General features: G+C 43.4%; 1 protein-coding gene across 4 annotated transcripts in view; it reads left to right on the forward strand.

Moving 5' to 3' along the window:
- gpc4 (glypican 4) overlaps window positions 1-22,604 on the forward strand; it is a 183,150-nt gene that overhangs the window by 26,887 nt on the left and 133,659 nt on the right. The window contains exons 2-3 of one of the 4 annotated variants that reach the window (XM_072271108.1): window positions 10,811-10,915; window positions 13,897-14,055. The exons of 1 other annotated variant lie outside the window; for it this stretch is intronic. In XM_072271108.1, the coding sequence (XP_072127209.1) occupies window positions 10,811-10,915; window positions 13,897-14,055 (264 nt within the window). Of the gene's footprint in view, window positions 1-8,096; window positions 8,118-10,810; window positions 10,916-13,896; window positions 14,056-22,604 lie in introns of those variants that run through there. 2 more of the 4 variants (XM_072271111.1, XM_072271109.1) reach the window with 2 other exon arrangements.

A 22,604-nucleotide genomic window follows, 5' to 3' on the forward strand; every position in this document is an offset into this window, starting at 1 on the left:
AGATCCATCTTGTAGAGTTCCGACATCACAGATCTGTAACGAATACATTGATCCCGAATCTGTTTGCTGAAGTCTTCCAGGAACCGAAAATGAAGATCCAAAAAATCAATGTAACCTTTAGGTCGAGTGAATCGAAGCAATTTCTCCTTGTCTTGATAGTAATGAAATCGTAAAATGACATGCCGAGGTTTATCTGTCTTAGATGAATATGATGGGACTCTGTGAGCCCGATCCAATAATGGTGGTTGGTCAGGAAATACGGTAGGAAATGCATCTTTTAAAAGTTGAGAAAAAAACTTTATAGGGTTCTCAGATTCAGCAGCTTCACGAATACCAATAATTTGAATATTCTGTCGTCGCATTCTGCATTCTAAGTCAGAGTTTTTAAAAGTCAGAAAGTCAAGTTTTTTCTTCATTACAGTAATTGTTTCTTCAATTTTCCCCATCTTGAGTTCATTTTGTTGCATGGATTTTTGAAGATTAAATATAGCAGACTGATATTCCGTGATAGATGTTTGCATTTTATCGATTGCATCGGCAATCTTCTGGAGATTAGTTGAAATTTCCGCACAAATCAGCTCCGTTATAGAGGTTGAAATTTCCGTTTGAATTAGATCCGATATAGCTTTCAAAGTTTAACGGTGGTTCAGTCGGAGGAAGATCGGTACCTTTCCGTCTAACTGGAGGTTTGCCGTCTTTCCCGTTTTTCCCATTCTTAGACACAGCAGACCTTAAAAACATCCGAATATCAAAAAACACAATTTGTTTCAAAGTATTATAAAAGTCGGTGCCTTAATGGTTAGCTTAAATGTAGCTGATCATAGGAAAAAAACTCAGAGGTAATGGAGTGAGTCAAGAACACGACTTCACTCCATGAGCTCTACCGTAAGTCCGATCAGGACTCAATACCTCATAATACTTCATTTAAGTTCCTCGTAATTTTCCAAATTCTTGGTCTTCTTGCCAACGTACCCAAAATGAGTTAATTACTGTGGTCTCTTTGAGTTGTATTCATGCAATGGGATGTTGATTGCATTCATGCACATGCAGACATCTATCAGTCAATTGGGTATTGCCTGGTCTGCAATTTACTCTAAAATGCAGCTCCAGGAGGATCATTTTAAATTAGAGGTGACATATGGTAAGAAAATGTTGAATCTTTCTGGGTGGAGTTAAGAAACTGCAAGGGGTGAAAAAAACTTTACAGGAATCGTATATAGACCTCCAAATAGTTGCCAAGATGTAGGCTTGAGATAGCAAAGGGTGCTGGAAAGGGCTTGTAATAAGGGTAATGTCACAATTGCAATGCACAGGGACTGGGAAAATCAGGTTGGTGTTGTATGGCAAGAAAGGGAATTTGTTGAATGCCTACGAGATGACATTTTAGAGCCGCTTTGCTCGAGCCTACTTGGGGAAAGGCTATTTTAGATTGGGTGTTATGTAATAACACAGATCTTGCTAGTCAGCTTAACGTAAAGCAACCCTTAGGAGGCAGTGATTATAATATGATTCAAGTATACTGCAATTTGAGAGGAAGAAGCACAATTCAGATGTATTAGTATTGGAGTGGAATAAAGGGAATTACAGAGGCATCAGAGGGGAGCTTCCCCAGATGTATTGGAGGGGGATACTGGCAGGGATAAACAAGACACGAGCAGAATTAGGCTATTTGGCCCATCGAGTCTGTTCCGCCATTCAGTCATGGCTGATCCTTTTTTTCCCCCTACTCAGCCCCACCCGGCCTTCTCCCCATAACCTTTGAGGCCATGTCCGGTCAAGAACCTATCAAGCTCTGCCTTAAGTACACCCAACAAACTGGCCTCTGATCCTATACACCCCCACCATAGGAAATATCTTCTCCACATCCATTCTATCAAGGCCTTTCACCATAGGATAGGTTTCAATAAGGTCCATCCTCATTCTTCTAAGTTCCAGCAAGAAAAGGCCCGGAGCTATCAAATGCTCCCCATTTGATAGGCCTTTCAATAACACAATCATTTTCGTGAAACTCCCCTGCACCCTTGCCGATGGCAGCACATTTTTTCTTAAATAAGACCATAAGACATGGGGGCAGAATTAGGCCATTTGGCCCATCGAGTCTGCTCCGCCATTCAATCATGGCTGATCCTTTTTTCCCCCTACTCAGCCCCACTCCCTACCTTCTCCCCATTACCTTTGGAGCTATGTGCAAATGAAAACCTATCAAGCTCTGCCTTAAATACAGCTAACGACCTGGCCTCCACAGCTACCTGTGATAATAAAATTCACAAATTCACTGCCCACTGGCTAAAGAAATTTCTTAGCATCTCTGTTTTAAATGGACAGCCCTCTATCCTGAGGCTGTGCCCTCTTGTCCTAGACTCCCCCGCCCCCCCACGATGAGAAACATCCTTTCCACATATACCATGTCTAGACCTTTCAACATCCGAAAGGTTTCAATGAAATCTCCCCTCATCCTTCTAAGTTCTGGTGAATACAGACCCAGAGCCATTAAAATGTTCCTTGTATGATAACCCTTTCATTCCTGGAATCATCCTTGTGAACCTCCTCTAGACCCTCTCCAATGCCAGCACATCTTTTCTAAGATGAGGGGCCCAAAACTGTTCACAATACTCAAATTGAGGCCTCACCAATGCCTTATAAAACCTCAGCATCACATCCCTGCTCTTGTATTCTGGAAATGAATGCTAACATTGCATTTGCCTTCCTCACCATTGACTCTTCCTGCAAGTTAATCTTTAGGTTGTTCTGCACAAGGTCTCCCATGTCCCCTTGCATCACAGATTCTTGGATTTTCTCCCCATTTAGAAAAGTCTGCCTGTTTATTTCTTCTACGGAAGTGCATGACCATGCATTTTCCAACATTGCATTTCATTTGTCACTTTGTTGCACATTCTCCTGATCTGTCTTAAGTCGTTCTGTGGCCTACCTATTTCCCCAACACTACCTGCCCCTCCACCAATCTTCGTATTGTCTGAAAACTTGCCAACACCGACCTCTGCGGAACACTACTAGTCATTGATAGACAACCAGAAAGGGATTCTATTGTTCCCACTCGCTGCCTCCTACCAATCAGTTAATGATCTAACTTTGCTGTAGTACCTTGAGCTCTTAACTTGGTAAGCAGCCTCATGTGTGGCACCTTGTCAAAGGCCTTCTGGAAGTCCAAATATATAACATCCATTGCATCCCCTTTATCTATTCTATTTGTAATCTCCTCAACGAATTCCAACAGGTTTGTCAGGCAAAATGTTCCCTTAAGGAAACCATGCTGGCTTTGTCCTATCTTGTCATGTGTCACCAAGTACTCCATAACCTCATCCTTAACAATTGATTCTAACATCTTCCCAACCACTGTGGTTAGTCTAACTGGTCTATAATTTCCTTTCTGCTGCCTTCCTCCTTTTTTAAAGAGTGGAGTGACATTTGCAATTTTCCAGTCCTCTGGCACCATGCCAGAGTCCATTACCAGTGCTTCCCCAATCTCTACCGCCATCTCTTTCAGAACCCTAGAATGCAGTTTATCTCGTCCAGGTGACTTACAGATCCTTAGGTCTTTAAGCTTTTTGAGCACCTTCTGTCTTGTAACTTCTCTTCCCTCACACCCTTCAACCTCTGGCACACTGAATGTGTCTTCCACAGTGAAGTCTGATGCAAAATACTCATTTAGTTCACCTGCCATCTTTGTTCCCCGTTATTATTTCTCCAGCCTCATTTTCTTGTGGTCCTATAACCTCTCTCATCTCTTTTATTTTTTACATACTTGGAAAAGTTTTACTATACACTTTGATATTGTGATATTGTTTGCTAGCTTGCCTTCTTTCATATTTCATCTCTTCCCTCCTAATGATTCTTTCAGTTGTTCTCCGTAGGGTTTTAAAAGCTTCCCAAACCTCTGTATTTCCAGTAATTTTGCTTTGTGTATGCCCTCTCCTTTGCTTTTAGATTAGCTTTGCCTTCTTTTGTCAGCTCTGGTTGTACTATTTTGCCATTTGAGTATTTCTTTTCTTTTGGAGTGCATCTATCCTGCACCTTCCTCATTCTTCCTAGAAACTCACGCCATTACTGCTCTGCTGTCTTTCCTTCCAGCAACTCCTTCCAATTTACTTTGGCCAACTCTTCTCTCGTACCACTGTGATGATGACAGTACAGAGGTGGCTGAAGTTTCTGCGAATAGTTCACAAGGCACAGAATAGATATGTCACACAGAAGTTGTTCTCAGATGGCAGGACTAGACAACTGTGGCTGACAAAGGAAGTTAATGTCTGTATAAAAGCTAAGGAAAGGGCATATAAGGGAGTGAAAGTGAGTGGGAAGTTGGATGATTGGGAAGCTTTTAAAATCCAACAGAAGGCAACTAAAAGAGCTATAGGGAAAAGATGAAATATGAGGACAAACTAAGCGATAATATAAAGCAGCATACTAAACCATTTTTCAGTTATATATAGAATAAAAGGGAGGTGAGAGTTGATATTGGGCCACTGGAAAATGATGCTGGTAATGTAGTAATGGGGGACAAAGAAATGACAGATGAACTTAATAAGTACTTTGTTTCAGTCTTTACTGTGGAAGACACTAGCTGTGTATGCCAGAGGTCAGTGAGTGTCAGGGAGCAGGAGTGGGTGCCATTGCTATTTTAAAGGAAAAAAAGTGCCAGGCAAACTAAGGTCTTAAGGTGGACAAGTCACCTGGACCAGATGGACTACATCTCAGAGTCCTGAGAGAGGTTGCTGAAGAAATAATGAATGCATTGGTCATGATCTTTCAAGAATCACTTCATTCTGGCAAGGTCCCGGATGATTGGAAGATTGCAAATGTCACTCCCCTCTTTAAGAAAGGTGGAAGACAAAAGAGAGGATGTTATATGCCAGTTAGCCTAACCTCAGTGGTTGGGAAAGTGTTGGAGTCCATTATTACGGTTGGGGTTTCGGGGTACTTGGAGACTAATGATACAATAAGTCATAGGCATCATGGTTTCTGTAAAGGGAAATCTTACGTGGCAAATCTGTTAAAGAGTTCTTCGAGAAAGTAATAAGCAGGGTGGGCAAAGGAGAGGCAGTGGATGTCATTTACCTAGATTTTCAGAAGGTGTTTGATAAGGTGCAACTCGTGTCTACTTCACTAGATAAAATCCTATGGTGTGACAGAAAAGATACTGGCATGGATAAAGGAATGGCTGACAGGCAGGAGGCAGCGAGTGGGAATAAAGGGAGCCCTTTTCTGGTTGGCTGCCAGTGACTAGTGGTGTTCCTCAGGGGTCAGTATTGAGACTACTACTTTTCATATTGTTTATCAGTGATTTGGATAATGGAATTGATGACTTTGTGGCAAAGTTTGTGGATGATACGAAGGTAGGTGGAGGGGTAGGTAGTGCGTTTTGGTAAAAGGAACAATGATGCAGACTATTATCTAAATGGGGAGAAAATTCAAACATCAGAGGTGCAAAGGGACTTAGGAGTCCTCGTGCAAGATTCCCAAAAGGTAATTCACAGGTTGAGTGGGTGGTAAATAAGACAAGTGCAATGTTGGCATTTATTTCAAGGGGAATGGAAGATAAAAAGAAGGAGATGAGGCTACACATAAAAAAGGAACTCAGCAGGCTGGGCAGCATCTATGAAAAAAAGTATAGTCGGCAAGACCCTTCAGCAGGACTGGAGATGAGGACTAGATGTAAAAGGTCGGGGGAGGGTTGAGAGAAGCACAAGGTGATAGGTGAAACCAGGAGGGGAGGGATGAAATAAAGAGCTGAGAAGTTGATTGGTGAAAGAGATGCATGGTTGGAGAAGCGGGGAGTCTGATAGGAGAGGACAGAAGGCCATGGAGCAAAGAAAAAGGGGAAGGTGCACCAAAGGGAGCTGATGGGTAGGCAAGGAAATGAGGAGAGAGCAGAAAAGGAGATGGGGAATGGTGACGGGAGCGGGGGGAGTGGCATTACCAGAAGTTCGAGAAGTTCATGCCATCAGTTTGGAGACTACCCAGAAGGAATATAAACTGTTGTTCCTCCAACCTGAGTGTGGCCTCATCGCAACAGTAGAGCAGGCCATAGATTGACATATCGGAATGGGAAGTGCAATTAAAATGGGTGGCCACTGCGAGATCCCGCTTCTTCCGGCGGACAGAGTGTAGATGCTTGGTTGAAGCTTATAAGACACTGGTCAGGCTGCACTTGGAGTACTGTCAACAGTTGTATACTTTATTGTCGCCAAACAATTGGTACTAGAACGTACAATCATCACAGCGATATTTGATTCTGCACTTCCCACTCCCTGGATTACAAATATTAAAGATATTAGAAATAGTTAAAATTAGTGAATATTAAAAATTTAAATTATAAATCATAAATAGAAAATAGAAAAATGGGAAGTAAGGTAGTGCAAAAAAAACCGAGAGGCAGGTCCGGATATTTGGAGGGTACGGCCCAGATCCAGGTCAGGATCCGTTCAGCAGTTTTATCACAGTTGGAAAGAAGCTGTTCCCAAATCTGGCCGTACGAGTCTTCAAGCTTCTGAGCCTTCTCCTGGAGGGAAGAGGGACGAGAAGTGTGTTGGCTGGGTGGGTCGTGTCCTTGATTATCCTGGCAGCACTGCTCTGACAGCGTGCGGTGTAAAGTGAGTCCACGGACAGAAGATTGGTTTGTGTGATGTGCTGCGCCATGTTCACGATCTTCTGCAGCTTCTTCCGGTCTTGGACAGGACAACTTCCATACCAGGTTGTGATGCACCCTAGAAGAAGACTTTCTACGGTGCATCTATAAAAATTAGTGAGGGTTTTAGGGGACAGGCCAAATTTCTTTAGTTTTCTCAGGAAGTAAAGGCGCTGGTGGGCCTTCTTGGCAGTGGACTCTGCTTGGTTGGACCAAGTCAGATCATTTGTGATATTGACCCCAAGGAACTTAAATCTTTTGACCTGTTCCACTTGCGCACCACCGATGTAAATCGGGTTGTGCGGTCCGCTACTCCTTCTGAAGTCAACAACCAATTCCTTCGTCTTGCTGACGTTGAGGGATAGGTTATTGTCTTCGCACCATGCCACCAGGTTCTTAATTTCCTCTCTGTACTCAGACTCATCACTACCGGAGATATGGCCTACAATTGTTGTGTCATCAGCAAACTTATATATTGAGTTTGTTGGAAACTTGGCTACACAGTCATGAGTGTACAGTGAGTACAGCAGGGGGCTGAGTACACAGCCTTGTGGGGCACCGGTGCTCAGGGTGATTGTAGAGGAGAGCTTTTCCCCTATTTTTACAGCCTGGGTCCTGTCTGTGAGGAAGTTGAAGATCCAGCTGCAGATCTGAGTGCTTAGGCCCAGGTTCCAGAGCTTAGGAATCAGCTTATTTGGAATGATCGTATTAAAGGCAGAGCTGTAGACTCTTATCTCAGGAGGGATGTATTGTCATTGGTGAGAATCCAGAGGAGGTTCATAAGGATGATTCCGGAAATGAAGATGTTAACATATGAGGTGTGTTTGGTAGCTTTGTGCCTGTACTCACTGGAATTTAGAAGAATGCATGGAGATCTACCAAATTTTGAAAGGTCTAGATCAGGTGGATGTGGAGAAGATGTTTCTTCTGGTGAGGGTATCCAGAACTAGAGGGCACAGCCTCAAAATTGAGGGGCTATCTTTCAGAACAGAGGCAAGGAGGATTTTTTTTTAGCCAAAGAGTGGTTAATCTGGTGAGAGCTCTGCCACAGACTGCCGTGGAGGCCAAGTCCATTTGTATATTCAAAGCAGAAGTTGATGGATTCCTGATTGGTCAGGGCATCAAGGGATATGGGGAGAGGGCTGGTGTAAGATACACGGTTACACGTGGGATCCGGGATCAGTCATGGTGAAATATCTGAGTAGACTCAATGAGCTGAATGGCCTAATTCTTTCGTGTCTTATGGTCCATATTCAATCTACAATCTATTTTCAGATCTGAAGATTGGTTGCTGTTGAAATTACTATTTGCTATATAGCTTTAATGCGAGAATATGCCCTACAATAGAATCAATGAAAGACTGAACCCAAAAACGATGGACAACAACCAATGTGCAAAAGAAAAGACAAACTGTGCAAATAAAAAAGAAATCTTAAAAAAAATATATCAAGAACGAGATGAAGAGTCCATGAAAGTGAGTATGGTCGACCTTCACTAATCCGACTACCTGTAAACTGGTTCCTAGATAATCCGGCACTGATTATGCTTAATGTGATCCTTCTGTAATTCAGCATTTTCATTAATCCGGCACTCCTCAGGTCCCAATGATGCCGGGTTAGTGAAGGTTGACCTGTACATAGTTTGGAGGAATTGTTCAGTAGTGGGGTGAGTGAAGTTGTCCTCCCTCATTCTACACTTAGAGGAAGTGGTTGAGAAGGTACATTTTGACAGGTATATGGATAGGAAAGGCTTAGAGAGATGTTGGTCCAAATGTAGGTAAATGGGTGTAGCTTATGGGTGAAAGGTGAAATGTTTAAGGAGAACTTAATCATTGATATAAATGACAAAGAACGATGAAATCAGCACCAATCCCTGCTGCATTCCACTCGCTACAGGCCTCCAGTCAGACAAGCAAGCATCTACTACTACTCTGGCTTCTCACACAAAGCCAATGTTGAATCCAATTTACTTTATCCTGAACGCCATGCAAGAGTTTTTAAAGGCCTTGCTTAAGTCCATGAAAAATAACATCCACTGCCTTTCATTCATCAACTTTCTTGGTAACCTCCTCGAAAAATTCTTGAAAAAGACATGGCCTGCCATGCACAAAGCCATGTTGACTATCCCTAATCTAGCATTGTCTATCGAAATACTTGTATCTCTGACGTCTTAAAATACCTAATAATTTACCCACTACTGATGTCACACTCACTGGCCAATAATTTCCCAGCTTATCTTTGAACAGCTGAACAACATTAGCTTTGCTCCAGTCCTCTGGCACCTCACCCATGGCCCAGGGCAGTTTGGTTGTCTCTGCTAGGTCCCTGCAATTTCTGCACTTGCCTCCCCAGGGTTTGAAGGGTCACCATCTTTCCTTTGTTCTACCACACTCCTCAGTGCCCTACCATTCGCCGTATAAGACCCACTCTGGTTGGTCTTATCAAAGTGCAAAACCTCACATTTGTCTGCATTAAATTCCATCTGCCTTTTCCCAGCTGCTGCAAATCCCTCTGCAAGGTATGATAACCTTTCTGACTGTCCAGTACACCCCCAATCATGGTGTCATCCACAAATTTGGTGATTCAATTAACTACACTATCATCCAGATCGTTGATATAGATGACAAACAACAACGGACCCAGCACTGATCCCTGTGGCACACTAGTCATAGGCCTCCAAGTGGGAGAGAAAAACCTCCACTACCATTCTCTGGCTACTCCCATAATGTCTAATCCAATTTACTTCTTCATCCTGAATGCCGAGTGACTGATCCTTTATGACCAGTCTCCCATGTGGGACCTTCTTAAGTGCCTTATTAAAGTCCATGTAGACAACACTCATTGCCTTGACTTCATCCGTTTTCCTGGTAACTTCCTCAAAAATCACTATAAGATTGGTAAGAGGTGACCTACCATGCATTAAACCATGCTGACTGTCCTTAATCAGGCCATGTCTGTCCAAATACTTATAAATCCAGTCCCTCAGAATACCGTCCAATAACTTTCCTACAAGTGATGTCAGACTCACCGGCCTATAATTTTGTGGTTTATGTTTAGAGCCTTTTTTAAAAAGTGGAACTGCATTGGCTATCCTCCAATCCTCCGGTAACTCTCCATCACTAAGGATGATTTGAATATCTCTGTGAGGGCCCTGGCAATTTCTGCACTTGCCTCCCATGGGGTCCGAAGGAACACCTTATCAGGCCCTGGGGATTTATCCACCTTGATTTGCCTCAAGGTAGCAAACACCTCCTTCTCTGTAATGTGTACAGGGACCACAAAGTTGATGCTGCTTTGCCTCACTTCTTTCGACTCTGTGTCCATCTCCTGAGTTAATACAGATGCAAAAATTTCATTTGAGATCTCCCCCATCTGTTCTGGCTCCACTCATGCATTGCCATTCTGGTCTTCCAGAAGACCAGTTTTGTCCCTTGCAATCCTTTTGCTCTTAACATAACTGTAGAATGCCTTTGGATTTCTCCTTCACCTTGTCTGCTGGAACAACTTCATACCTTTTTTTGGCCTTCCTGATTTCTTTCTTCTGTGTTCTCTTGCATTTCCTGTACTCCATAATCACCTCATTTGTTCCTGCTTGTCTATACCTGCTATGCACCTCCTTTTCTCTCTTAACCAGGCCCTCAATATCTCTTTGAAACCAAGATTCTCTACACTTGTTATCTTTACCTTTTATTCTGAGAGGTACATACAAACTTCGTGCTCTCAAAATTTTGTTTTCAAAAGCCTCTCACCAAGTAAACCTTTGCCAGAAAACAGCCTGTCACAATCCGTGCTTGCTGAATCATTTCTGACACCATCAAAATTGGCCTTTCTCCAACTTAAAAGATCAACCCATGGACCTGACCTATCCTTTGCATATTTACTTTGAAACCTATAGTATTGTGGTCACTGGATGCAATGTTCCTCTACACAAACTTCTGACACCTGCCCTGTCTCAATCCTAAATAGCAGATCCAGTGTCACATGCTCTCTCATTCAGATTTCTACGTTCTGGAGGACACTTCTCTGAACACATTTGACAAACTCTATCCCACCTAGACCTTTTACAGTATGGGTATCCCAGTTAATATGTGGAAAGTTAAATTTACCTACTATAACAACCTTATATTTTTTGCAACAGTCTGCGATCTCTTTACAAATTTGTTTGTAGGACATGTGTGGTCAGATGTTGGGCCGGCAGACCAACAACGAAGAGGGCTGCTGGCCCTACAGGTCAGTACATCGTCAGCAGATCAGAGCTTCGTGCAAGCAGAAGGTACGCGAGTGGGCAAAACTGCAGATCAGTGTCCTGGTCCAGGGTCTTCATTTGTTGACATTAGTGAGTCCTGGAGTTGATACCAAATATGGAAGCCTGGTGATCAGTCGGAAGCTGAGGCCTGATGTCCGAAACCTGGGTCTGTGAGTCCATTGGGGAAGTTGAAGGTCTGATGTCTGCAAGTCTGCTGGAGCCTGTCTGTGCACTGTATGGGTGGGAGGGAGGAAGGGGCTTGTTTTGCTGCTGTTTTTGTTGCCTGTGTTCTGCAAACATGCTAGGCATGTTATTTTGGTTGTCCTGATGAAAGCTTTCAGCAGAGTCGGCTCTTTAGCCCTCTGTAAGTGCTGTCTGACCCGCTGAGTTCCTCCGGAAGTTTGAGTTTTTTGTTGCTCTGAATTTCCAGCATCTGCAGAATCTCTTGTGCTTAAGATGTCTAGGTGTTTAATGCAAACAACGTATTTACTCTGTTTTAATGTACATGTTATAATTCTGAATCTGTTGTTTTGCCTCAGTTCTATAGACCCTGTCTGTCTCCCGAATAAATACAGATGCAAAAGCTCTTTCAGCTCCATGCATAGATGACACTGCTGATCTTTTGTATTATTCTGTCCATTGCTATCCTTTTCCCCTGGAGAAGCCCTTGGGTTTCTCCTTCAATATGTCTGCCAGAGTACCTTCATGCCTTATTTTCTCGCCCTCCTGATTTCTCTCTTAAATGTTCTCTTGTATTTCTTAAACTCAAGTACCTCATTTGCCCACCCCCTCCCCGCTGCCTATGGCTGCTATGTACCTCCTCCTTCTCTCAATATCTCTCGAAAACCAAGTTCCTTATACCTGTTGCCTTTCCTTTTATTCTAACAGGAACATACTCTGTACTCTCTGCACTCTCAAAATATCACTTTTGAAGGCTTCCCACTTAACGAGTAACCTTTGCCAGAAACAATCTGTCCCAATCCACATCTGCCATATCCTTTCTGATACTATCAGAGTTGGCTTGTCTCTAATTTAGAACCTCAACCAGAGGACGAGTCCTATCCTCTTCCATAATTATCTTGAAACTAATGGAATTATAATCACAGGGTTCAAAGTGCCCTACACAAATTTTTGTCACTGTCCTGTCTTGCTTCCCAGTAGGAGATGCAGTATTGCACTATCTCTAGTTGTAGCCTCTTTCAATTGATTAAGGAAACTTTCCTGAACACTTTTGACAAATTCTATCCCATCCAGTCCTTTTACAGTAAAGGAGTTGTCTGACAGTGTGCGGAAAGTGAAAATCACCTTCCATCATAACTGTACTTTTCTTGCAGCAGTCTCCGATCCACAGTTGGGTTATCTGTAATAGAGCCCCATTAATCTGATCATACCTTTATTTCTGAGTTCTACCTATAAAGCTTCTTGACACAAGTTCTCCAGTCTGTCCTGGTTGAGCACTGCTGTGATATTTTCCCTGACTAGTAATGCCACCCCTTCCCCTTTAATTCCTCACACACCATCACTTCTAAGACCACGGAACCTCAGAAACTAAGCTGCCAGTCCTGTCCCATTCTAGATCAAAAGCTTACTTGGGTTTGCAATATCATAACTCCACATGCTAATCCATGTCCTAAGCTCATCTGCCTTTCCTGCAAAATTCCCTGCATGTAAATAGTTGCAACTCAGAATGTGTCCTACTGAGCTAAACCTTTCAGTTTGTAGTCGGCTGAACATCAACTTTCCTCCCAACCACTCTGCTCGTTGCCCTAGCACTCTGGTTCCCATTATCCGCAACTCCAGTTATGCAGCACTAACAAACCTTCCTGCAAGGATATTAATTCAGTTCAGGTGCAAACCTTTGTGAGAGCCCAGTGATCTAAAAATCTGAAGCCCTCCCTCCTGCACCATCTCGCTAGCCGCGGGTTAAACTGTATGTGGCCTCTCCAGCATGAGCCAAGTGTAGCAGTCCTGAGATCACAATGCTGGAGGGCTTGTCCTTTAACTTAGCACCTAACTCCCTGAACTCATTTTGCAGGACCTGGCCACCCTTCCTGCCTATGTCATTGGTATCATGTGGACCATATTGTGATCTCTGGTTGCTCACACTACACCTTAAGAATGCTATGGACTCGATCGCAGATGTCCCTAACCGTTGCACCTGGGAGGTGACATACAATCCAGGAATCTCATACTTGTCCTCAGAAACTCCATTCCCATAAGCAGTGATTTCCTTATCACTACCATCTCACTTCTTTTCCTTCCTTCCAGGTCACAGAGCTAGACTCAGTGCCAGAGATCTGACAACTGTGGCTGTCGTCTAGTAGGTTATCTCCCCACCTCTCCAATAGTATCCAAAACAAATTTCTTTTTATTGAGGGGTACAACCATGCATTGTCTGACTTTCCTCTTTTCCTCTCTTTTTCTGCACCATAGGTGTACCTCCCTCCCTGTATTGCCTGTCAATCAACACCTCAGCCTGCCCCCCGCCAAATGATCTGGAATTTATCCAGCTTCAGCTTCAGTTCCCTAACATGGTCTGTAAGAAGCGTGGTGTGCACTTTTTTGCAGTGTAGAGTTCTCCCTGTCTTCATACATCCCACATGACAGGCATTCCACTATCCTGTCTGGCATTTCCACAGCTCGAACTGTCCAAGAAAGGAACTTACCAGAAGCTTACCTTAGCCTCCGCCTCCTCTTGCCGAAGCCTCTTGAGCTAAAGCCCCACCTCCCACTCTAACTCTGGCCCACTCACACGATGCATGTTCCTCTGAAACCTAACTTCTTTTTATTGGCCTCGCCAAATGCTATAACCCAAATGATCGCAAGCCTGGCGAAATTCCCAACAGCCCCAGCTTGCTTTTCAAATCTTGTGCTTTAATGTGCTTAACATTTTTAAACTTTTAGAATCATTGTTAGATGAGATTACAGTTACCTTCACAGATCCATTACAGTTTGATCTGATCTGTAGGAGTAAATCCCAGAGTAAAATATGTCCGATCTGTTCCCAGGTGACCAGCTGAAGGTCTGCTCACAGCTCTACACTTGCTGTACGTCTGACATGGAGGACAAACTCAACCTGCAAAGCCAACAAGAGTTTAGCAAAACAGTTTTGGAGACCTGCAATACCTTGCACTCAACCTTCGCCTCTAGATATAAGAAATTTGATGGTAGGTGTAGGGAGGAATACCATGTAATTGAAATACCTGGTTATGACTGGATTCTGTGCTGAGAATTGTTTGTAAGTGGGAAATGTGTGTGTGGGAGAGGATCTCGCTCGTGGAGAGCGAGCAGGTGCACAACGAGTGGCCGCCAATCAGCCTCACTGGTGATGTTTTCCCAGCCTTGGACCCCTGTCTACTGTCATGGTTTGGGGTGGTGGGAGCGATGGTGTGGGGAGGGGCAAGGGCCGACAAGGCACATTTCAAGACTCTCATTCCCACTTGGCAGAGATGGCTGCAATCCTGCAGTTTTCAGTAAATCCATCTCATTCCTCCTGCTCGTCTATCAACAATTGTGTGGATGGGGGCGGGGGGGGGTTGCAAGGTTCCTAAGGCTTATGTTCTTTGTTCTACAGAGGTGTACACATTGTTAAGAGGAGTAGAAAGTATGGAGAGCCAGAGACTTTTTCCCAGAACAGAAATGGCTAATATGAGGGGACGTAATTTTCAGATGATTGAAGGAAAGTATAGGGGAGAGGGGAACGTCAGAGATGTTTTTTACACGGAGGGTGGTGGATGTGTGGAACACTGCAAGGGGTGGTGCTAGTTGTAGATACATTAGAGACATTTAAGTGACTCTTAGATAGACACATGGATGATAGAAAAAATGGAGGTTTATGTGGAAGGGAAGAGTTAATTGAATTTAGAGTTAAGAGGTTGGTACAGTATTGTGGGCCAAAGGGCCTGTACTGTGCAGTAATGTTCTATGTTCTAAGGCAGGGAATGAAGACTCATGGATATTTGACATTTCAGAAGATTAGGTAAAAAACAAAAGAAGATGGGATAGTTGGTGAATAAAGTATGATATTACTGTGGTGCTGAGGAATGATGTGGGCTGCTCAGTAGCTCAAGGTATAGAATCAGTTGTATGGAGGTGAAAAACAGGAATAACACAAAATTATTATGTTTGACAATGACAGGAAACCCGGTGGACATTGTATATCAGGGCTAAAGTAATAATTACATTGAAAGATCAAGAAATAATGAGAGCTTATAAAAAGTGCATTGCAGCATTCATTCGATTGGGTCTATTAAATTGATAAGAGCAACCTTGAGGAAGACCATGGGTTGTACTAGGGAGATTTCTTAGAGTAATACATTGAAAAACTCACTGGGAGTGGACTGTTTAGGATCTAGGATTGTATAGTGCAACATGATTGATTAATAATTGCATATGCAACCCTCTCACTGGGCTCATATACAAACTTGGCTTGTTAGCTAACTCTGGAAACAGCCACGTGACTTGGCAGTGACAGGGCCACCTTTCAGAAGCAAATATTTTTAGGGTTGGTATGATTTGGATTCCACCAAACAGGAAAGTTGGAATGTTCCAATTAAGGAATGTTGATTGTAGCGAATGCTTTGTGTAAGTACTGCCCATACACAATTATCAGTCACCTAGATATGACATATACACCAGTATAAAATTACAAAGAAAGTATATTTACCAATTTTCAACTTTATCAGACAATTAATAGGAAAGGAAAGAAAATAATAAAAGGGCAAATGAGAATTAAGCCAGTCTAAATGTGCACATACACGTTGGAGCTAGTGTCTGTAGTAGATGGATGTATCGTTTTACTCAAAGCACTGAATTCCCATTGCCAGCTACAGGTAGAATTAGCCTCGGAATCCTTTGTCTTGCAAAGCACTCCTTACATAGCGGCTCCCTGGTGCTCTTGTCTCCATACCGTCTGCCAAAAGACCCATCAGATTACTGTCCTTCAGAAATCTCATCCTGCCCAGCTCTCTAGAACCTTCCCTTGCATCCCACTGGGCAGAAAGTTACAACACGTACTCAGACAGTCCTGATTGGCTGACACAACATGGCTCCTCATCTTTAGCTGAAGCGAAAACACTCTTACTAGCAGGACATACTGCTTTTAGGTTTCAGTAGGTACATTTAATGTTAGAGATCTTGAAATTCTTTTTCTTCGCAAGCATCCACGAAAACAGAGGAGTGCCCCAAAGAATGAATGACAGTTAAACGTTAGAACCCTAAAGTCCCCACAACTCCCCCCTCCCACATACAAGCTGCAGCAAGGCAACGACCCCCCCCCACCAGCAAAAAAGCATCAGTACCCCGCCACCAAGCACTCACGCGTGCAGCAAAGACAGAGACTTGCAGTTACCAAAGACTACTCGTTCACCCGGTATTCGGCATACCCCAGGCGCTCTCTCTCCCTAATAAGGGGGAAAGAAGTGTCCCCGTTTCACAGCGAGCAGGGAGACGTAACAAACAACTCACTGATTTATGGTGTTAAAACTCTGTTGCGTCACTTTTTCCGAGCTCTGTACCTCTAAGCACACATCCAACAGCAAGCGCGCTGCTTCCGATCTTCCTTGTTCTCCCGCGAAGCATCAGTCCTCAGTGGCGGCACCGGCCTTGAGTTAGCCAGTCTCCAGAGCCATGAAAATCCGGCACCCTGAAGGCGAACTGGTCTTCCAAGCCACATCCTTGGCATATCGAAAAGTGGCCGGTCGTGAGGCCCCAAGAGCGGGTCCCATTTCTGCAAAGAACTGAAGTCAGGGTGTAACTCCAGGTTAGGGTCTTCAAAAGAACCCTGAAAGGGAAAAAAAGAGATATCAAAGATAGAAATAAAGCTGTTTCCGAAGATGCAAACAAAGGAGTTGCCGTTTAACGCCATCAACATTAAGCTCTGCCTCCTCTCTTTTATAGAAAACTGCTGCAATAAAAATACCTCACAGCATAGCAGTCGAAATCTTACCCAGGGCATTGCACATCGTAAAGGATCCGTGCTTTTTGTGGAATGCTGACAATAACAATTGATAGTATTCATTTGGATATGATGGTTTATTAGAAATGGCCTGCATCGATTTGGAGTTGTTTGGAGTAGTTGAATCTTTGTGTGGAGTTAAGAAGCTGCAAGTGTAAAAAGACCTTTATTGGAATCATATATGGCCTCCAAATAGTAGCCAAGATGTGGGGTTGAGATTGCAAAGGGAGCTGGAAAAGGCATGTAATAAGGGTAATGTCACAATCGTAATGGGGGACTTCAATACACGAGGGGATTGGGAAAATTAGGTTGGTGTCGGATTGCAAGAGAAGGAATTTGTTGAATGCCTACGAGATGGCTTTTTAGAGTAGCTTGTGCTTGAGCCTACCAGGTGAAAGGTTATCTTAGATTGGGTGTTATATAATAACCAAGACTTTTTTAGTTTAACGTAAAAGAACCCTTAGGAGGCAGCGATCATAATATGATTGAATTCATACTGCAATCTGAGAGGGAGAAGCATAAATCATGTGTATCAGTATTTCAATGGAATACAGGGAACTACAGAGGCACGAGATAGTATCTTGCCCGAGTGGATTGGAGGAGGACTGGCGGGGATGACAGTAGAACAGAAGTGGCTGAAGTTTCAGGGAATAGTCCACAAGGCACAGGATAGATATGTTCCACAAAAGAAGTTGTTCTCAAATGGCAGGGGTAGGCAACCATGGCTGACAAGGGAAGTTAAGGACTGCATAAAAGCCAAAGAAGTGGCATTGTATGTGGCCTGTCAGCAGCAGCAACAGAGCTTTACCAAAAGGAATTTCTCACAGGTCAGTGGTGGTTATTTAAAAAGGGAGCTTCGAGAGCATTTGTCCATTGTACGAGGCCTATCAGCAGAATCAACAGAGCTTTACCAAGAGGGATTTCTTGCAGGTTGGCAGCAGTTATTTAAAAACCTGATGGACTACGTCGCAGAGTCCTGAGAGAGGTTGCTGAAAAGATAACTGATGCATTGGTCATGATCCTTCAAGAATCACTTGATTTTGGCATGGTCCCGGAGGGCGGAAAAATTGCAAATGTCACTCCACTCTTTAAGAAGGGAAGAAGTCAAAAGAGAGGAAATTATGTGAATTTCAATAAGGCATTTGATAAGATCCCCAATATGAGGCTCATTCAGAAAGTAATGAGGCATGGGATCCAAGGAGGCCTTGCTTTGTGGATCCAGAATTGGCTTGCCCACAGAAGGCAAAGCGTGGTTGTAGATGGTTCGTGTTCTGCATGGAGGAAGGTGACCATTGGTTTAATGCAGGGATCTGTTCTGGGACCCCATCTCTGTGTGATTTTTATAAATGACCTGGATGAGGAAGTAGAAGGGTGGATTAGTAAATTTTGCTGATGACACAAAAGTTGGGGATGTTGTGGACAATATAGAGGGTTGCCAGAGGTTACAGTGCGACATTGATAAGATGAAGAACTGGGCTGAGAAGTTGCAGGATGTGCAACCCAGATAAGTGTGAAGTGGTTCATTTTGGTAGGTCAAATTTGAAGATAGAATATAATATTAATGGCAAGACTCTTGGCAGTGTGGAGGATCAGTGAGATCATGGGGTTATTGTCCATAGGGCATTCAAAGCTGCTACGCAGGTTGACAGTGTTGTTAAGAAGGTGTACGGTGTGATGGCCTTCATCAACCGCGGGATTGAGTTCAAGAGCCGAGAGGCAATGTTACAGCTGTATAGGACTCTGGTCAGACCCCACTTGGAGTACTGCGTTCAGTTCTGGTTACCTGGCTACACGAAGGATGTGGATACTATAGAGAGAGTGCAGAGGAGATTTACAAGGATGTTGCTTGGATTGGAGAGCATGCCTTATGAGAATAGGTTGAGTGAACTTGTCTTTTTCTCCTTGGAGCGACAGAGAATGAGAGGTGACCTGATAGAGGTGTATGAGATGATGAGAGGCATTGATGGTGTGGAGAGCCAGAGGCTTTTTCCTAGGGTTGAAGTGGCTAACACAAGGGGGCTTAGTTTTAATGTGTTGGAAGTAGGTACAAGGGGGAAGTCAGAGGTAAGTTTTTCACACACAGCGCTGGGTGTGTGGAATGCGTTGTCAGTGACTGAGATAGAGGTGGATACAATAGGGTCTTTTAAGAGACTCCTAGATAGGTCCATGGAGCTTAAGAAAATAGAGGGCTATGCAGTAGGGAAATTCTAGGCAGTTTTTAAGAGTGGGTTACGTGGTCAGCACAACATTGAAGGGCTTGTAATGTATTGTAGATTTCTATGTTCTATAGGCCAGTTAGCATAACCTTAGTGGTTGGGAAAGTATTAGAGTCCATTATTAAGGACAAGGTTTTGAGGTACTTGGAGACTAATGATAAAATAAGTCACAGCATTATTTCTTTAAAGGTAAATCTTGCGTGACAAATCTGTTAGAATTCTTCGAGGAAGTAGCAAGCAGGGTGGACAAAGGAGGGGCAGTAGATGTCATTTACTTAGATTTTCAGCAGGCAGTTGATAAAGTGCCCTGCATGATGCTGCTTTACAAGATAAAACCCTATGGTGTTACAGGAAAGATAATGGCATGGATATGGCTGACAGGCAGGAGAAAGCAAGTGGGAATAAAGGGGGCCTTTTCTGGTTGGCTGCCAATGAGTAGTGGTGTTCCTCAGGGGTCAGTATTGGGACTGCTACTTTTCACATTATTTGTCAATGATTTAGATAATGAACTTGATGGCTGTGTGGCAACGTTTGCGAAGATAGGTGGAGGGGTAAGTAGTGCTGAGGAAGCAATGCGATTGCAGTGGGAATTAGACGAATTGGAAGAATGGGCAAAAAAAGTGGCAAATGGAGTACAGTGTTGGGAAATGTAAGATAATGCATTTTGGTAAAAGGAGCAATAGTGTGGACTATTATCTAAATGGGGAGAAGGTTCAAACATCAGAGGTGCAAACGGACTTAGAAGTCCTCGTGCAAGACTCCCAGAAGGTTAATTCACAGGTTGAGTCTGTGGTAAGGAAGGGAAATGCAATGTTAGAGTTTATTTCAAGGGGAATAGGATATAAAAACAAGGAGATAATGCTGAAGATTTTGTAAGACACTAGGCAGGCCACACTTGGAGTTTTGTCTACAATTTTGGGCCCCTTATCTCAGGAAGGATGTGTTGTCATTGGAGAAAGTCCAGAGGAGGTTCATGACGATAATTCTGGGAATGAAGGGGTTAACATATGAGGAGTGTTTGGGAGCTTTGGGCCTGAACTCACTGGAATTTAGAAAACTGCATGGAGATCTCATTGAAACCTACCGAATTTTGAAAGGTCTAGATCAGGTGAATGTGGAAAGATACTTGCTTTGGTCTGGATATCCAGAACTAAGGGGCACAGCCTCAAAATTGAGGGGCAACCTTTTAGAACAGAAGTAAGGAGAAATATTTTTAGCTGAAGAGTGGTGAATATGTGGAATACTCTGCCACAGATTGTGGTGGAGGCCCAGTCTATGGGTACATTAGAAACCATAGAAACTACAGCACAGAAACAGGCCTTTTGGCCCTTCTTGGCTGTGCTGAACCATTTTCTGCCTAGTCCCACTGACCTGCACACGGACCATATCCCTCCATACACCTCCCATCCATGTATCTGTCCAATTTATTCTTAAATGTTAAAAAAGAACCCGCATTTACCACCTCGTCTGGCAGCTCATTCCATACTCCCACCACTCTCTGTGTGGAGAAGCCCCCCCTAATGTTCCCTTTAAACTTTTCCCCCCTCACCCTAAACCCATATCCTCTGGTTTTTTTCTCCCCTTGCCTCAGTGGAAAAAGCCTGCTTGCATTCACTCTATCTATACCCATCATAATTTTATATACCTCTATCAAATCTCCCCTCATTCTTCTACGCTCCAGGGAATAAAGTCCCAACCTATTCAACCTTTCTCTGTAACTGAGTTTCTCAAGTCCCGGCAACATCCTTGTAAACCTTCTCTGCACTCTTTCAACCTTATTTATACCCTTTCTGTAATTTGGTGACCAAAACTGAACATAATACTCCAGTTTCGGCCTCACCAATGCCTTATACAACCTCATCGTAACATTCCAGCTCTTATACTCAATACTTTGATTAATAAAGGCCAGTGTACCAAAAGCTCTCTTTACGACCCTATCTACCTGTGACGCCACTTTTAGGGAATTTTGTATCTGTATTTCCAGATCCCTCTGTTCCACAGCACTCATCAGTGCCTTACCATTAACCCTGTATGTTCTACGTTGGTTTGTCCTTCCAACGTGCAATACCTCACACTTGTCAGTATTAAACTCCATCTGCCATTTTTTAGCCCATTTTTCCAGCTGGTCCAAGTCCCTCTGCAGGCTCTGAAAACATTCCTCACTGTCTACTACACCTCCAATCTTTGTATCATCAGCAAACTTGCTGATCCAATTTACCACATTATCATCCAGATCATTGATATAAATGACAAATAACAATGGACCCAGCACTGATCCCTGTGGCACACCACTTGTCACAGGCCTCCACTAAGAGAAGCAATTCTCTACCACCACTTCTTCCATCGAGCCAATGTCTAATCCAATTTACCACCTCTCCATGTATACCTAGTGACTGAATTTTCCTAACTAACCTCCCATGCGGGACCTTGTCAAAGGCGTTACTGAAGTCCATGTAGACAATATCCACTGCCTTCCCTTCATCCACTTTCTTGGTAACCTCCTCGAAAAACTCCAATAGATTGGTCAAACACGACCTACCACGCACAAAGCCATGTTGACTCTCCCGAATAAGTCCCAGTCTATCCAAATGCTTGTAGATTCTGTCTCTTAGTACTCCCTCCAACAACTTACCCACCACCGACGTTAAACTCACTGGCCTATAATTTCCCGGATTACTTTTCGATCCTTTTTTAAACAATGGAACAACATGAGCCACTCTCCAATCCTCCGGCACCTCACCTGTAGACAGCGACATTTTAAATATTTCAGCCAGGGCCCCTGCAATTTCAACACTAGTCTCCTTCAAGGTCCGAGGGAACACCCTGTCAGGTCCCGGGAATTTATCCACTTTAATTTTCCTCAAGACAGCAAGGACCTCCTCCTTTTCGATCTGTACAGTTTCCATGATCTTACTACTTGTTTCCCTTAATTCCATAGACTTCATGCCAGTTTCCTTAGTACACACAGACACAAAAAACCTATTTAAGATCTCCCCCATTTCCTTTGGTTCCGCACATAGCCGACCACTCTGATCTTCAAGAGGACCAATTTTATCCCTTACAATCCTTATGCTCTTAATATACCTGTAAAAGCTCTTTGGATTCTCCTTCACTTTGACTGCCAAGGCAACCTCATGTCTTCTTTTAGCCCTCCTGATTTCTTTCTTAAGTATTTTCTTGCACTTCTTGTACTCCTCAAGCACCTTATTTACTCCCTGCTTCCTATACACGTCATACAACTCCCTCTTCTTCTTTATCAGAGTTGCAATATCCCTTGAGAACCAAGGTTCCTTATTCCTATTCACCTTGCCTTTAATCCTGACAGGAACATACAAATTCTGCACTCTCAAAATTTCTGCTTTGAAGGCTTCCCACCTACCGATCACATCCATGCCAGAGAACAACCTGTCCCAATCCACGCTTTTTAGATCCTTTCTCATTTCTTCAAATTTGGCCTTCTTCCAGTTAAGAACCTCAACCTTAGGACCAGATCTATCCTTGTCCATGATCAAGTTGAAACTAATGGTGTTATGATCACTGGACC

This window comes from Mobula birostris, chromosome 10 (genome assembly GCF_030028105.1).
Source record: "Mobula birostris isolate sMobBir1 chromosome 10, sMobBir1.hap1, whole genome shotgun sequence".
In the NCBI taxonomy this organism is placed as follows: Eukaryota; Metazoa; Chordata; class Chondrichthyes; order Myliobatiformes; family Myliobatidae; genus Mobula; species Mobula birostris.